At 40.8% G+C, this 17972-nt stretch overlaps 1 protein-coding gene across 1 annotated transcript; it reads right to left on the bottom strand.

Annotated features, from left to right (window-relative positions):
• Positions 1–6000: 6000 nt before the first annotated feature.
• ARL14EPL (ARF like GTPase 14 effector protein like) lies at positions 6001–17645 on the bottom strand. The gene is made up of 3 exons (XM_077911279.1): positions 17550–17645; positions 15270–15409; positions 6001–11127 (listed from the first exon to the last, which is right to left on the bottom strand). Exons 1-3 carry the CDS (start codon positions 17643–17645, stop codon positions 10905–10907), a joined length of 459 nt encoding a protein of 152 aa, XP_077767405.1. The 3' UTR covers positions 6001–10904.
• Positions 17646–17972: the final 327 nt, after the last annotated feature.

The raw sequence follows: 17972 nt of genomic DNA, 5'->3' as shown, positions 1-17972 counted from the left end.
AAGCTGGCATCCTGGATGGAAAAACAAACAGATCTCACAGTAGCAGGCAAAAGAACTAAAAAACTCTGGCACCACATCAGAGGTCTGGGCAGAGCTGTCCACATTCCACCCAAACAGGATGAGAAAAAGGGACATGGCAACTGCATAGTCATCCCATAGAAACCTATATGAAAAAGAGGTATACAGTATGAAAAAAAAAAAAAAACATGAAAAGTGCAATCTGGAATAAAATATAGCCTAAGAGGCAGAAGAAAATCCCATGTGAATGCTCAAGATAGCACTTAGTAAGAAAATTCAGTGGAAAAAGAGCTAAAAGAACTTGGAAAAAAACATCAAAATTAGATGTAGAAGGTGTTGTGAAACCAAAAAAGAGATAGAGGACTAAAATTGCACCATTTCCTAACTAATATATAAGCCAGAAACTGAGAAAAACAGACTAAACACAATTGCAAATTGAATTTTTAACAGAAAGGAAGGACTATTCATAGCAAAGGAAAGAGACAAACACAAAGTAGATACTGAGAACACAGAAAGGCCAAAACAAAGATAACTATGTCCCCAAGTCAAAGAACCCAATAGATAGACACAAAAATACATTCAAATAGCATAGAAGTCTGACTCTGTTTTTGATGTTTGACAGCTAACAGCTTTCAAGCCCCCATCACCACCTCCCCCTGCTGCCCAGTAGGGCCAGACTAATCAGGAAGCCCAGGGGCTCCCTCCTTTAGCACTGGGAAGAAGTCCAAACCACATAAGCTGCTGGTGTGCATGGGATAACCATGCTGGTTTCACTCCCTAAACACCATGAAACACCTTGCCAAGAGCCCTTCTCCCTTCTCCCAGGCCATTTTTGGACCTGCTTGGGGTGCCTGCCCTACTCCTCCCAGAAAGCCCCACTATGTGAGTAACAAACCTTTCATACTTTCCCATTGTGTGTTTACCTTCATCAGTCTCTACACCAAACCCAGTTCCAGCTGGGGGTGACAAGTCCACCTCACTTCGATGGGAGTATCATTACAAATAAAAGCCAGAAGACAATTTCTCCATAAGATTGAAAAAATTCTATGTGTAGTTTGATGGAAGAGTGTATTGTGTTCCAAAGAACCTGATACAAAATGGTGATCCCAGGACAAATTCTGGTAAAGTTATCAAACTCCAAGAATAAAGTAAATTATTTGGGCATCCAAATGAAAAAAAAGTGAGAGGAAAAAGAATCGACAAATTTCAGACTTCTCCATAGCAGGATCTACAAAGTTTTGAGAAAAAATGCTTATGTCCAGCCAAGAAGCTATTCAATTTTTAGGCAAAAGTTACATATTCTCAACCAGAATTACAGTAATAGTTTTTAAGAGTTCCTTTTGGGAAAAATGGTGGCTGAAAACAAATCAACCAAGACATTAATGAAAATAAAGAAGTCGGGAATGGGAGTCCTTTGGCATGTAGTGAACACTAAATCCATATAGAACTAAGGTTCAGTTAAAATGGAAATTAGGTTTATAAAATTAAATATGAGTATTTTAATGTTTGATGATGTAAAATTAATGTACTGCTAAGAGAACAAGTTTCAGAATGGACAAAATAAGTGCAATCAAATTTTAAGAGTACTGATTTCTAAATCTTTCACACTATCTTAAATGAATACATGGCATAAGCAATAAATTGGCTGTAACTCTGTAGGCTTTTCTTAATCTTTGCAAGGGTAACAATCTGCAGAACTGTGGTCTGAATATGGTCCATCAGTATTCCTGTGGAACTATTTCACTCATTTTGTTTGATCTACTCAGTGATGACAGAGGCAACATAATCAGAGAGATTTTTATTTTGAAAACAATATGAAGTGACTTAATATTTACATCTTGCTTCATGAATCATATTCTACTCCTGAAGGCCCTTGAGTTTGAGACTCTGGCTTTAGAGGAGTATTTTAGGAACACATGCCTTTGTTAAAGAAGCAATGATCTAAAATAATTTCCTTGGTTTCTTTTCCTTCTCTTATCCACTTTACTAAAATCATTTTACATGTCTATAGGTAGATTGCATATATCACATACAGATCAAGATCCAGACATAAATATGCATACAGGGATCACTGGAATTCAATTTGGCAAATGTTCGCAAGATTCCTGACTAGTAAGATTTTTTCTATAATTTTCATCATCTACTTTGTATTTCCCTGCCTTGCTGGAATTTCCAAAAATGAGAATGTATTGTTTGTACAGAAACAGTAAAGTCATCATTCAAAACATAATGAAAACAAAGTGAATTACTTTTGTGCCTTTTTTTTTTTTACATTAGATGCTAAAAGAGCTTACCTATCAATAACATTACTTTGAGTGACCGAAATATTAACATCATTTCTTGTGGTAATTTGAGTAATATTTATTCATTACTCATCATCAAAATTCACGTAAGATCTTTTTTGTGTTAAAGAAAGAAAGGTTCAAAGTAAATTATTAATACTACTGCATTTAGAAAGAGTGTAATCACTTGTCTCCTCAGCATAACCTCCCATCTTTTGTTTACACGAGATTTAAGAGCTTTTCCCGTTAGCGTTTGTTTAGATATTAGTAGTGACAAGAGGGGCACAGTAACTTTTCTTCAGCATCAGACAGCACAACATTACTGAAGATAATGCGGTTCTTCTAACAAGTCAAAGAGCCAGAGAGGTCCTACCTGGTCTCATTAAAACCCCAGGTAACTCATAGGATTTGTTTGACATGTCACCAAATTCCCTCATTTTTCCAACAACACACCAGCCCATTCTCAGTTCTGTGTCTAGAACTGGAGTCATTTCTCCTTTGTGATACTTTCAAACAGAAAAAGGTCATTAGGCTTTAAAAAAGCTAATAAATCCAAATAAAGTATGGATCTCAGTTAATAGTAATGTATCAGTATTGGTTTATTAATTGTAACAAATATGCCATATTCATCTGATATCTGTTATTTAAAAAACACAGTCCTACCCCATGAGGAACTTACGAACTAAGGTGAAATTAAAAAAAAAAAAAAAAAAGACAATGCAAAGTAGACAAGAGCGCCATGGTTGATGTGAACACGGGTCACTGTGGATGCTCTGAATCCACCATGGTATTCATGGTACCATAATAGCCACCCTTTATCAAGCTATGCTTACTGTGTGTGCCCAGCATAGTTTTAAGTGCTTTACAAGCATTATTTCATTGTACCTCACAACAGTTCTATGGGCAGATCCACTTGCAAGGATAAGGAAACTAACAAAGAGAATTTGCATAACTTTCCCACGGTCATTCAGTGGTGGTGGTAGGTAGAGCCAGGACCTGAATGCCATGTGCTAACTCAAGACTTGACTTTTCACCACTGTCCTGCTGAGAGTTCCAGAAAGGCTGAAGGTAACAAGGAGCATGATCTTCAAGAGAGCTCACAGACAGAAACTTTGTGATGAATGCATAACAACAGAAGAGGCTAAGAAGGAAGAGTCAGAGAGGAATGCGGTAGAATCAAGAGTTGAGATGGCTTCAAGAACCAGAGTGTGGCCATCAGCATTAAATACCAAGAGGAGGTCAAGCAAAAAAAATGATATAAAGGACCTCGGGCTTGGGACGCCTGGGTGTCTCCATCAGTTGAGTGTCTGACTCTTGGTTTTAGCTCAGGTCATGATCTCAGGGTCGTGGGATCTGCTCTGCATCAGGCTCTATGTTCAGAAGGGGGTCTGCTTGGGATTCTCTCCATCTCTCTTGCCTTGTGCCCCTCTCCCTGTTCACGCTGTCTCTCTGAAATAAATAAATCTTTTTTTTAAAGGTCCTTGGGCTTTAACTATAGTGGTGTTCTTGGGGATCTTGGCAAGGGAAGTTTGGGGTGCATGGAGGTTGGGGGGAGCCAATGCCAAACACAGTGAGTTGACAATGAAGAAATACGTGACAGATATGGATATACAGAGGGCACCCAGCTGGCTCAGTCAATAAAGCATGGATCTCTTGATCTCAGAATTGTGAGTTCAAGCCCCAGGTTGAGGGTAGAGTTTATGAAAGAAAGAAAAGAAGAAAAGAAAAGAAAAGAAAAGAAAAAAGAAAAAAGGAAAGGAAAGGAAAGGAAAGGAAAGGAAAGGGAAAAGAAAAGAAAAGAAAAGAAAAGAAAAGAAAAGAAAAGAAAAGAAAAGAAAAGAAAAGAAAAGAAAAAAGAGAAAGAAAGAGAGATACATTGAGTGCTGAGCATTATTTCTAGAAGCCTGGCTGTCCAGATAAAGGGAGAACTCAGCAACAAACGTCTACCCAAAGAGAGATCATTTTCTACAGTTGGTTTTGCTTTGTTTTTCTAAAAATGGAGAGACCAGAGCATGGGTAGTGGGTGTTGAGCTGACCCACCTAGCTTCTCTTCCACTCAGTTTTGCAACAGCATCTAATTTTATGACTATTCCTCTTCTCCCACTCCATGCTGTCTTGTTGGGATTGCCAGTCTGGGGCGCAGGTTCTGACCCACTTTAGGACCACTCAATACTGTCACCAGGGACTTTAGAACTTGATTGACACTAGGATAAAAATGGTTAGAGTTGATTCACCCCAACAATGAGGAGGAGTCCAGCCCATGGTTAAAAACCTCTTATGAGTTTTCAGCGTGACCATATGGAAGCTTTCCCTGGCAGGCCTCAGGGAAGAAAGTTGCCTGTCCCACACCAGTGGGGTGCACAGCCAGGGCACTGAGTCTGAGGGGGAGTTGTAGTCAAGGACTAAGCCCCTTTGGCTCATGCTCTTGGCACACTTGCATTTCTGGCCAGGTGCTTCCATTCCTTGGTCCCTTTCTCTGAGGCTTTGGGCACAGATCTTCTTCAGTTACTTCTACTCCTTATTGGGAGGAGGAAGGAATCTGAAAGACACCTTTCTCCACTCTGACTCGGTAGCCATTACTCTTCCATGTCTAGACCTTACCCACCTTGTCTCCCCCAACACAAGGGGCATAAAGTTTTATGCAGGAGCCTTCCGTTCAGGGCTCCCTCGGCAGTGTTTGCACAGATCTACCTGAACCTTGCCCAGGAGGAACATGGAACAGAGGGAGTCCTGCTCCGTCTGGTATTAGTCTCCCTCTTATTCCACTGCAGTGCCTAAAGACTTGAGTCTTCTTCTTTGGCTCTATTTGTTGCTTTAAGCAGCTACTATGTCAACCTGACCACTCAGCTCTCCCCCAGATCAGCGGAGATCCTGACCACTGGTCCTGAAGGCCACGGTCTATAATGCAACACTACCCATCCCCAGAGAGCTGCCCTGGCACCTGTTCTTCTCAAAGCCAGTTCTTGTGCATTTCCTTACACATGATGGGCCCTTTTTTGGCTTCAGTTAGCCAAAGCTCTTTGTAGTTGCAAAACCCTAGCTGTCTTGAATGTATCTATAGGCTGATCATGAAAAGCCAACAAAGAAACTAAAAAAAAAAAAAAAAGTCCATATCAGTCCACATAACTAACTGGGTATCTTCAACACAGACAGCTTGAGAAAGAGACATAATGGGAGTTATACATTTTATCTGAAATATTTTCTCAACTATATTTCAGCCAAATGTATCATTTTCAGTTATCGTCCTGAAGCAAAAAACAAAGTACCAAGATAAAGATATATTTACCATACCTAAGGGTCTGTCATAAATTTGGAAATGTTAAACTAAAATGTTGAATTAAACCTTGAGGGAAAAAACCCCAAATCTATTTCAGTAACAGTCTTGGTTTTGTTCTCTGTGTAAAACTTCAAATGCCCAAGAGTGGCCAGCAGAGGGAGCCAAAACCAAGCATGTAACTTTTTCTCCACAAACCTTTTAAGAAAATGGGTTATTAAAAACTGCAAAATGTAAATGAACCTCATCTTCTCAAAATATATGCAAAAATCACAGAAATCATATAACTTAATGCTATTCTCCTGCCAAGTGCTGTATAGAAAATTTTAAAGCTGGAAGGAGATTCTGAATCTCAAGTAGTTCTAAAAAGAAGCATCCCCACCTCTACCCCCCAACCTCCCTTCCTCTCTCTCTCCCTTCCACCTCTGGGACTTGCTTGCAATAACTCCTAAAAAGTAGGTAATTTGTATTTTATTTCAGTTGGCACATTCTGAGCTGTATAACAACTGTTTCTCATTTGTCACTGCTGGGAGCGTACTGGTTCATATTGGAAATAGGTTAGTTGAGAAGCCAGAGAGCCTCTAACTCAGACCTCTTAAATCAAGCCTTAGGTATACCTCAGGAAAGAAAAGGAACACGTTTCTTTTTTTATTTTTTTATTTTTTTAATTTTTTTTAAGGAACACGTTTCTGATGAAGGTTGGTTGAAAAAGAAACTGCTCCAAGTATAAATATCTCTCCATTTTCTAAGTAGTTTCGGATGTTTTGTTTATAAACAAGATAATTCAACTTTGCCCAACGTAAGAGAGGGAAAGGGATTTATTGAAAGGATACTGGTTTGTACTATCCTTTTAGTGGTTTAGAGTTAAAATGTGGGGGAGGGGTGCCTAGGTGGCTCAGTAGTTGAGCATCTGCATTTGGCTCAGGTCGTGATTCTGGGAGTCCTGGGATGGAGGCCTGCATCAGGTCACCAAAGGGAGCCTGCTTCTCCCTCTGCTTATGCCTCTACCTCTCAATCTGTGTCTCCCATTATTAAATAAATAAAAATCTTTTTTTTTAAACTGTGGGGGAGATATTTTCTGCATATAAATAATAAGAGTTAATTTTGTGAGAATTAAGTTTCAAAATTTGAAAATTTAATTAAAGATGGATTTTAAAAAACAAACCCTTCAGGCACAAATGACTTTACCTACAATTTCCAACAAATATTTAAGGAAGAAGAATGTCATCTGAAACAAAGTCTTCCAGAGAAGAAAAAAGAGATAGCTGTTCCCCCTCTTTTTGGGAAGCTAGCATTACCTGTATATCAAAACCTAAACAAGGGACTTCCACTTCCAATAAAGATGGGGTGGATATATTTTTTCTATTTCTCTCAGTAAATACAGCTAAAAAGGCTAGACATTATAAATAAAACAAGCATAAAACTCTGAAACATGGAGAGAGGCTGGCAGATGGATAAGGACCTGACAGAAGGCATGACACGTTCTCTTTTTACTTAATATCACCTATGATTTTTTTCTTTCTTTCTTACCCGCTCTATCCCTAGCACCTAATAAAGTGTCTGGCAAGTAAGAAGTGCTTAGTAAATTAACAGATGAATAAATGAATGAGGGATCACTAAGTGGTGGATTGATTAAGCATGCACGACTGTTGAAAGCAGTGTTGGAGAAAAAAAAAAAATTAAACTCAGTCCCTGGGGGCACCTGGGTGGCTCAGTGAGTCAAATGTCTGCCTTTGGCTCAGGTCATAATCACAGGGTCCTGGGCTCCCTTTGCCCCTCACCTCCCTCGTGCTTTCTCTCACTCTTTCTCAAATAAATAAAATATTTAAATAAAAATAAACTCAGCCCCTGATCTCTGAATTTATTATATATGCCCTAAACATTGGCCAACTTAAGAACACACAATCATACAAAGTGAGGGCGGATATCTGCTCAAACTACAAAGTCTAAACAAAAATCAACACTTCGTAGACATGTCAGTGATGATGTCATTTCCTTTCTACAGTACCATGGAAAAAAGGAAGAATTTTAGGCAATCTGTGAAGATGAAAAAGAATATTCCAAATACAGGATTAAAATAGAGATTCTAAAAAAGAAACAGTATAAAACTGCTTGGCTACATCATAACTAGAGACCATTCTCCTGAATAACCTGAAAACTGACTTCTGCTGTTGTAGACACCATGAAGAAGGAAGGAAAAGAAATAAGATACAATGATTTTCTTGGGTGCCTGGGTGGCTCAGTTGGTTAAGCATCTGCCTTCAGCTCAGGTCATCATCTTGGGGTCCTGGGATTGAGCCCTGCATCGGGCTTCCTGCTCACAAAGGAGTCTGCTTCTCCCTCTACCACTGCTCCTCCCCACCAACTCATGCTCTCTTTCTCTCTCTCTCTCCCCACCCCCCAAAAGATAAAATTGGAAAAAAAAATATAAGGATTTTCTTCTCATTATTTCATACAAGAATATGAGGTAATCTAAAGCACTCAATGCCTAGCACATACTAAGAATCAATAAATCCTAGGCAATCAAGAAATCCACACATCAAATGACACCTGCTTGCAGGGCTGCTTTACTGAACAACTGTAGGTGGTGCTGTTGACAGTGCCGTCTGTGCGAAAGGCACCCTCTGGCCACACAGCACATATCCTAGATGGCTAAACACTGCAGACCTGCTCAAATATATGTTTCAGTTTTCAAGGCATTACAAAACGACAACCTGATACCTACAATTTCTATACATATACATGAAGGCACACCACCAGCATTAAGAGAGAGCCAAGCAGCAAAAGGAATATCCTGTTCTACTGATAATTTCCTTGGTTAATGTCATCAGAGAGTTCGGCTATACTCCTTGTTAATCTGAATTCAGTTCAAATCACTAGAGAGCTTTGTTCATTTTGTGACAAAATTAGACACTTGCCAAATAAGTATCTGACAATTCACATAAATTTATTTTTGCAATGATCATTTAGTGCATGGACCTTTTAAAAATGCATAGAATTGGCAATAGATCAAGATGAAAAAATGTGATTTCTAAAAAAGCACTCCATCAAATGTTCTGGCTGGGTTTCCATAAAAGCAGTATGAGGTGTTTGCATAGTAATCATGCTGTCTTTTACTTTTAGTTTTTGCTTAACTCAGAAAACTCACCAACATAATTTCCCAACACACTTTTTAAACAGGTCCATTTTAGGGATACCTGGGTGGCTCAGTGGTTGAGCATCTGCCTTAGCTCAGGTCACGCTCCAGGGGTCCTGGGATCGAGTCCCTCAACAGGCTTCCCACAGGGAGCCTGCTTCTCTCTCTGCCTGTGTCTCTGCCTCTCTCTCTCTGTCATGAATAAATGAATAAAATCTTAAAAAAAAAAAGGTCCATTTTAAATCAGATTATCTCATCTAATGTTTAAGACATAAATGATGACAAGAGACAAAAGGGAAAGATACTTGAAGGTTAATTTGCCTAAGATTATTTTTGTTTTTAACATGAAAATAGGACAGCTAGTGATAAGGCAGTGTTTTTCAAACTTATCTGGTCATGAGACTTACCTGGATGACTGAATGGATGACAAGCATGGATTTCCAGGCCTCATCCCCAGAGGTTCTGATTCCTGAAGTTTGGGATGGGGTCATTCTTAAAAGCAGTTAAAGAAGCTTTACTATCAGGCAAATCAGGGAAATACTTGGCGTCAGGGAAACAACACTGACCTAGTCATGGAGTTCAAAATACAGGCTACCAGCTCTTCTGTGTGTCCTTAGCTGACTCATTTTATCTCACTGGGGCTAAATCCTCAGTTGTATAAAACACAGGATGAGTTTTAGTCTATAATCCCCTGGAAGACAGGAGCCAGCTGGGCTGTGCTCACAGCCCAGTACCCTGTGCCTTGCCTGATGCCTGGCACACAAGAACCTCTCGATTATTATCTGCTGACTACTTCACTAGCTAGACAACATGCGAGATTCCTTTTCAAATTTAAAATTACATGATTCTAAAAATAAATAAGCCATAACAGTGCACTTGGTCAGCCATTTATAAAACAATAGTTATTCTCAAAACAAAACAAAATATAAACCAAAAGAAGCACCCACTCCTTTTGACTGGCACGGTGTTGGTGAGCATTTCAGAGGATCATGCTCGTGCAGCTTGATCTCTGCCTTCTTCGCAGGACATGATGGTTCAAGGTAGTGAACTGGATGCACCTGGCTCACAAAAGTAAGAAGAGGCTCAGTGAAAGTGATTTGAAACTGGAAAACCCAGGAAATCATGTGGAAGACAGAGTAAGTTTTCCTGCTACACATACAGGAAAATGCTGTGACTATAGCATGGCTTTTAGGATTTTTGTTGTTTTAGTCCCAAAATATCCTGTCAAGTAACAAGTCAAGAATTATTAGGAACTTTCCCTGGCACATGTGGATTGTGCAGAGATGAATGCTTTTGGAACTGACAAAGAGGGGTACCTGGCTTAGTCAGTGGAGCATGCAAATCTTGATCTCAGGATTATGAGTCCAAGCCTTGTGTTGGGTCTAGAGATTACTTAAAAATAAAAATCTTACAAAAAAACAAATCCAAAGAAGCCTTAATTCAAATTTCTGTATACCTCCTACGATGTATCGGAATTGAGAAAAATCACATCACATGTCAAATCAACTGCATATCAACATGAGCTAACATACAATTCACTTTTACGTAATAACTTGTTTCCTCCCTTTGGAAAAAAATTTTGAAAATACTGATCCTGAAATGGAAAAAAAAAGTAAACCACTAGCTTTTAGGACATTCAAGTCCAGCTATATAAGTACAAATTCTTCATAAAAATATTGACAAGTGTTACCAAATTCAATTTTACTGTTATCAAAACATTAATAAAAAATAAGACTATGGGGTATACAGTGCAAAATCACAAGGCATGGGGGTTGGGGGTCTTTTATAACTGAAAGAGCAATTCTGGCTTGGAACTGGTGGTGGTAGGTAAGGTTGTAAGGGTAACTGGGTCTTATTAATTTATGATTTTGTGTGCTATGTAAGAAAAGCTCTCAGCTGCGGAATTCTGAACATCTTAAAACTACATTGTCTCAGGCAGTGAAGAGTAAAGAGATTTTCATCTTGAGAGCAGAGATAGAGGTGTCGTTGAGGTGACGCTGTCAGCCTCTGGTTACAAAGTGAAGCCGTCTGAGAAGACACGGTGAGAAGGCCCCAGAGTGAGTGCCCATTCTACACTGTTCTGTAGCTGCAGAGAAGAGGAGTCTTCCGTATACCTTCCCAACATTTCCCCACGCCCTAAAATCCAGGTTGGCTTGGCTGTAGAGAAGAACCAAAGCAGCCGGTGCAACAGCTCCTAGTCAGGAACGGGGTAGGGCAGCGAGCTGACCACCTCCCCGGCTTCGGTGACAATGGCATCGTACACCCACCGTCGGTTACAGCGGCACTCGGGCCCACACTTGTTGGAATTGCACTTGGGGCAAGGGTAGAAGCAGCCCAGACAGTTCTTCTCCAGGCAGTCACACAGATCAGCGTCATTACACATCAGCCTGCCACTTCTGTCGTACTTCTTCCTGACTCTGCCAGGAAAACAGATGACAGGACCAGTTTCCTCAGCATGGAAAAAAAAGAACCAGCATGCAGCAAACCTCGTAAGTACGATCCCTTAATTCCTAGGAAAGAGCACCCCAAGGATGACCCGGGCACGCTTCAGAATAGTCTCTCGCAGCGGTGCCCCGTCGAAATTCTACCAATTTCCAACAGGGCCAGGCTAGTCCCCGACAGTACCCTTCGTTCTTCCAGCGTGCCGGGGAGAGTAATATTGCACCAAAGCAGGTTATAAAGACCAGCTGGATAGAAGCTTCTTCCTACAAATGCCCTGCCCCCAACTTGTCTTTAAGACTATAAGCATTCCTGGGACGCCTGGGGGGCTCAGCGGTTGAGCATGTGCCTTTGGCTCAGGGTGTGATCTCAGGATCTGGGATCGAGTCCCACTGAGGCGGGAGTCCCTCCTTGCAGGAGGCCTGCTTCTCCCTCTGCCTCTCTTTCTCTCTCTCTCTCTCCCTATCTCTCATGAATAAATAAATAAAACCTTAAAAAAAAAAAAAGACTATAAGCATTCCTGATAAGAACTTTCCCTGATAAATTACACTTTTTTCTTTCTACAAACAAGCACTCTGGTGAATATGATTCTGTTTTTTAATGACTTAAGATAAATGTTAGAACTGTCTCTGTTCCATCAACGGGAAAACACACACACACACCCCTCCTCTGTTAACAGTCTCCAGGGGCCCCTGCCTCTGTTCCTTTCTGGTTCTGCCCATTACCCAGGGCGGAGGGAGAAAGCAGGTGACCGAGGTGGGACCCCTGGTAAGCGCTGTGCGTGGGCAAGAAGCTCCTTGCTAGAGGCTCATCAGGGGCTGCACCCCAGCTTTGGGTTCCCACCCTTCCTCTGCCAGCCCCACCATCGTCCAGGAGGCGAAAGCATTCACAAGAATTTTACCAGCCTCTCAAATACAGGTTCTTTTGAAATAAACCCTTTCAAAATTGAGCTGCTTGAAAGCCTTAGTGTAAGAAAAGTGTCTCAGGACAGCCTATATCCATTATTAAGAATTGGAAATTAAGGGCAGCCCAGGTGGCTCAGCGGTTTAGCGCCGCCTGCAGCCCAGGGCGTGATCCTGGAGACCCTGGATCGAGTCCCGCATCGGGCTCCCTGCATGGGGCCTGCTTCTCCCTCTGCCTGTGTCTCTGCTTCTCTCTCTCTCTAAATGAATAAATAAATAAAATCTTTAAAAAAAAAAAAAAAAGAATTGGAAATTAAAAAAAAAAAAAAAAAAGGCTGGCCCTCAGCTCGTGTGGTGAGATTAGGAGACTTCTCCACCCTTTGTCCTGAAGCAGACACAGTAATGCTCTCCCCTCTCCTTCCCTCCTTCCTTCTCCTAACAAAGCAGGGATCCCTAACAGAGGATCGCTATGGAGACTCGCTGCCTGACGCCTCATGTTCTCCCTTCCACAGGAATACCTTCCACTGAAGAGTGATATTTAAAGCACTTCATCCGTGGCAGGAGGGCTTCCCACCCCCTGCTAAGCCCACCAGGAGATTCAGATGTCAGCACACCAGGGGATTTAAAATCCATTATGGAAATCGGGGAGTGGGTGGTCATGAAGCCACCGGAGAGCCCATATGGGACCTTGTCCTGGTCCCTTTGCCTCAACCCAAATTATTCCCTCACCTTAATTCAGATACCAACAGGCAAATTTTATAATTTCCTGCCCACCTGATGCTATCTTCTATAAAATTCTGAATTATCATACACACACAAGCGTGCAAAACATACATGCACAAATAAAAAAGACGAAGCAAACCTCCACATCCCCACTGCCCAAACTGATAAAGGGTCTAACAGCGTTGACATCCTCTTCATGCCCTGCCCACTGCATCCCTCAACCCCACCTTCCAAGAGGAACCACAGCTTGCTGTTATAAAAATCATGTCATAATCATGTTACAAAAATCAGGTTACAAAAATCAAGTCTCTGTCTGGCTCAGTTGGTAGAGCATGCAACTCTTGATCTCGGAGTCCTGGCGCTTGGAATCGTGAGTTCAAGCCCCGTGTTGGGTGGGGAAAAAATCATCTCCCTGTTTCGGTTACATGTGTATGAATCCCCAAGCACATTGCATTTCCCTATGTCGTGATTTGCAACTTACTCATGATGGTACATCTAGCTGTTATTCAAATATTTTCACTTCTATGTGCATTCCACTGTATAACTTGTATATTCCACTGAGAATATACAAGTTTCTCATCTTTTCCATTATGGATGGGCATTTTGACTATTACTATCTTTTTTTTAAGATTTTTTAAAATTTATTTATTCATGAGAGACACACACAGAGAGAGGCAGAAACACAGGCAGCGGGAGAAGCAGGCTTCATGCAGGGAGCCCGATGTGGGTCTCGATCCCAGGTCTCTAGGATCACGCCCTGGGCTGAAGGCAGGCGCTAAACCGCTGAGCCACCCAGGGATCCCCAACTATTGCTATCTTATTTTCTTTATTGTTATAGCAATGCTATGAAATTTTTGAACATGTCCCCTGTTGTACATGTATAAGAGTTTTTCTAGGATATATAAGCAAAAGTGAAGATGTTAGGTCATAAGGTATATAGGTGATACTAAAATTTTTTAAAGAGTGGTTGCACCATATTAGACTAAGTTCATGACCAATAGCTTCATCAACATTGACATTATCAGACTAAGTACTGCCTCTCTGGGGAAGTGGGGCACTGCCCTGTACTACACTGATGTGATTCCATATCCTTTTTTTTTTTTTTTAAAGATTATTTATTTATTTATTCATAGAGACACACACAGAGAGAGAGGCAGAGACACAGGCAGAGGGAGAAGCAGGCTCCATGCAGGGAGCCTGACGTGGGACTCGATCCAGGGTCTCCAGGATCACGCCCTAGGCTGCAGGTGGCGCCAAACCGCTGCACCACCGGGGCTGCCCTGTGATTCCATATCCTGAATGTTTCTTAACCTTTTCTTCTACAAAATGCCTGTTCGTTGATTGGTTCATTTTTCTCTTTGGATGTTTAACCTTTTCTTATTGACTTGTATATATTTTGGATACATAATCTTTCAAATTATAAATAGCTTCTCCTATCTTGTGGTTTGTCTTTCATTATTTTTCAGGTGTCTTTTAATGGACATAAATTCTTAATTTTGATATAGTCAAATTCATCAATCTTTTTCTTTAGGGTTTGCTTATACTTATGATGTGCTAATAATTGATGTCGGAAACAAAGCAGAAAAAATTATTAAATTTCTTTACTACCTACAGCCCACTGACAAGTCCTTGAAATAGGCAGAGTGACAGTCCTCTGGGAACTCAGCAGCCTTGATGTTGATTCTTGGCTAAGGGCAAAAGGCAATCTTAGCCCAACCCCCAGGACCCTGTGAGTCTACTTTAACATATAACAATTCCTTTTGAAACTTCCTTTATCTCTACCCACCAAGATCCATGTTGGCAGTCATCCCCAAGCATATGACCCACTGACATACATCTGCATGGACTCATGACTGAAGGTTTACTAAACAGTAATAAATGACCTTTCCCAACAATAGCTAGGGCCCTCAGGATCCTGGAAACCTTGTTTCCAAAATACCTGGGAGGCTAACACTATCCATAACCCCCTTCCAACTTGAAAGTGCATAATGTGCCGTTCCTCATGACCCCAGTGAAGCTCTTTCTGCTCTTTCTATCCCTGTGCTTTAATAAAACCACCTTTTTGTACCAAAGATGTCTCAAGATTTCTTTCTTAGCCATTGGCTCTGAACCGTATCATCTTTCCTATATCAGCAATCATTGCACTTATGATATATCCTTGCATATTTGATACCTGAATTCATTCCCACGATTATATTATTTCTCCTTCCGGTGATACATCTTTCTTACTTTTCATCATCTTTCTTACTGAAGCTATTACTCTAATCCAAGGGCTTCTTGAAAAAAATTGATTCCTTCCTTCTTCTTTAAAAAAAATTGATTCCTAGTTTGGGATTATTGCCTATTTCTTGAAGTTACTAACTTCCAAACACATTGGGTGATACTGTACTTTAGAAAAGATATTTTTAAAACATAAAAAAGAGGCAACCTCTCCTTTGCCAAAACTCATGTATTTTATAATCCCACAAATCAAATGTAAGAAATCATGATCTTACTTGTATTTTACAGAAAAATACTCATTCATCTTTGACATCCGAGCTTTCTTTTTCTGCTGCCTTGTTTCAGGATTGAAGTCTGCTACCTGTGGGCCCGGGTTTTGAAACGCCAAGCATTTTAACTGCCGCTCTATCTGTTGCTATGAAACAAATAACATATATTGGTAGTAAGAACTGGATAATTTTGTTTTATGTTGTATCAAAATAAACCTTCTGTAGTAAGAACTGGATAATTTTGTTTTATGTTGTATCAAAATAAACCTTCTGTAACTTTTGCCATAATGTCATGAAAGTACAGATGTTTTACTTAGAGAAATAAACAGCTTAATTTCATCACATTTCAAAAGATGTTGTAAATTTCCTCAAAGCAGGGGATTCTGAATAAAGAAATCCATAGTATAAAACTCATATAATATAAATAAAGGAGTGTGTCTGGGTGGCTCCGTCAGTTGAGCTTCTAACTCCTGATCTCAGCTTGGGTCTTTTTTTTTTTTTTTTTTTTTTTTAAGATTTATGTATTTATTTTAAAGGAAGGGGAGGGGCAGACAGAGATGGAGAGATAGTCTTAAGCAGATTCCCTGCTGAGGACAGAGCTCAATCTCACTATCTTGAGATCCCAACCCGAGCCAAAATCAAGAGTCAGATGCTTAATCATCTGTGCCACCCAGGTGCCTCTCAGCTTGGGTCTTGATCTCAGGGTTGTGAATTCAAGCCCCACATTGGGCTCCACACTGGGCATGGAGCCTACTTTAATAAATAAGTAATAAAATAAATAAACAAATAAATAAATTAAATTTATAAATATAAATAGCTATATATATATGTATATATTATGTATATGTATTATGTATGTGTGTGTGTATTGCTGTTGTTGTTGTTCTGCTTAGTTGTTTTTATATATATATAAACCAAGCAGGAACAAAATTTCTTTTGTACTTGCAAAATACCCGGTGGCTTCTCAAATCTGGTGGGGATGAAAGTCAGAATTAGCGTTTTATGGAGGACAAAAACAAGGGAGTAAAGTCCTGCAGTTGTTGGCTTGAGAAACCCAGGTGGAGCGTCTGAAGCACCTCAAACCACAGTGAGAACCCCAGGTGCACACGGCCCCTCCCCCTGAATTCCATGTTCTCGAACAGGTTTCAAAACAGTCATTACTTGGGTGTGTGGACTCCATCAGGGCTTTGAGGCAGTATGAAGCCTGAAAGATCCGCTCTCAGTGAAAGCCACACTTGAAAAAGAAAATTTTCCTAGAATGGCTTTCTAGAGTGTTAGTGGAAATTTTCAAAAGAAACGGTCCATTTACAATTGGAAGGGAAACCAAGCCTAATGGAGACAAGCAACAAAGATGCTTTGATAAATCCTGATACCTTATTTCAAAAATGTAGCACATATGTCATGAGGAAAGGGCATGCCCTGCTCAAGGATTTTAGGAGAGAAGCATCTGAATGGCCCCCAAACACACAGGCTGATGGACATACAGATGAAATATTTTACCTGGAAACAAAAGGGGATGTTGTACAAACCAGTGTACAAACCAGTGACAGAGTCGCGGCCTGATCGGCAGTCCATTGAGCTTGATACTAGTCCAGGCTGCCTAAGATAACATACACACGTTTCTTGACATTTTCATCGCGGTGTGTGTTTGTATGGGTTTGCTTTACAAACTTAACCTCATGAAACAACTCGGTGATTAGGTATGGCCATGAAAAAATGCAACTCCATACCATCGATTACCATTCTCCGTTGCATAGCAAGAGTCTGGGGACAGAGACCTGAGGGCAAGGCCAGCTGTGTCCAGGTCTTGGCGCTGCCCCTCGGTAGTGGCATGCCTCCAGCCAGCTCCCACTTCTCTGAACCTCAGAGTCTCCTTTCTGCAAAATGGGCTAACAGGAGCATCTTGTTTGTGAGAAGGATTTGGCGAATTAATATATACAAAGTTTTAGAATTATGACCAGCACATAATAGGGAAGAAAAAAAAACAAAGGTTTTTAAAATACTCTTCTTCAAGGGCAGGATTTTATTGCACAGAACACTGGGCTATAAATCAAGAGAGGTAAGTGGCGGGGGGGTGGAGGAGGGGGGGCACATGTGAAATGGGACCAGCCCCGCAGGGACCAGAGTGGAAAGTGTAAGGGGAAGGTCCCATTCATAGAGAAGCAGAGAACCTTCCTGTGAAATCCTGACTGGACCCACCTTCCACCCAAGTCCACGCTCACCTCAGAGATCTCCAAATTGAGACCTCTCCAAATACCATGAAACCCTAATATCCATTTGCCATACCAGTTGCTTCTGTCCAATGTGACAGTTTTTCTCAGGAGGACTTTGACTTGTGTGTCCCTCGTGAGTGGAATTGTTTTTGTCTGATTGGTCATTCATTTCTGATCACTGAAAAAATAATTGGGGAGATAAAGTGGAATACATTAATATCATACATCCTCTCTGGGTGTCCCCACCTGGGTGGCTCAGTGGTTGAGCATCAGCTTTGAGCTCAGGTCAGGTGCTGGGGTCCTGGGATTGAGTCCTGCATCAGGCTCCCTGTGGGGAGTCTCTGCCTGTGTCTCTGCCTCTCTTTCGTGTCTCTCATGAGTAAATAAATAAAATCTTTAAAAAATATATATCATACATCCCCAGTAACTTAGTCCTGTGACTTTCTTCCCTACATTTTTCTTTCTTTCAAAGCCAGGTTTCCTGAAAAAGCCATCC

This window comes from Canis aureus, chromosome 10 (genome assembly GCF_053574225.1).
Source record: "Canis aureus isolate CA01 chromosome 10, VMU_Caureus_v.1.0, whole genome shotgun sequence".
Lineage (NCBI taxonomy): Eukaryota > Metazoa > Chordata > Mammalia > Carnivora > Canidae > Canis > Canis aureus.
Note: the sequence above shows the minus strand (reverse complement) of the source record. Positions and strands in the feature narration are given on the sequence as shown.

What these genes read in the sequence shown, in the direction of transcription:
- ARL14EPL (XM_077911279.1), bottom strand. Translation starts at nt 17,645, where the DNA reads ATGAATGACCAATCAGACAAAAACAATTCCACTCACGAGGGACACACA. An exon ending in ACATTGGACAGAAGCAACTG is followed by an intron (nt 15,410 to 17,549) that starts GTATGGCAAATG and finishes TTTGTTTCATAG; the next exon opens with CAACAGATAGAGCGGCAGTT. An exon ending in TATTTTTCTGTAAAATACAA is followed by an intron (nt 11,128 to 15,269) that starts GTAAGATCATGA and finishes TTTTCCTGGCAG; the next exon opens with AGTCAGGAAGAAGTACGACA.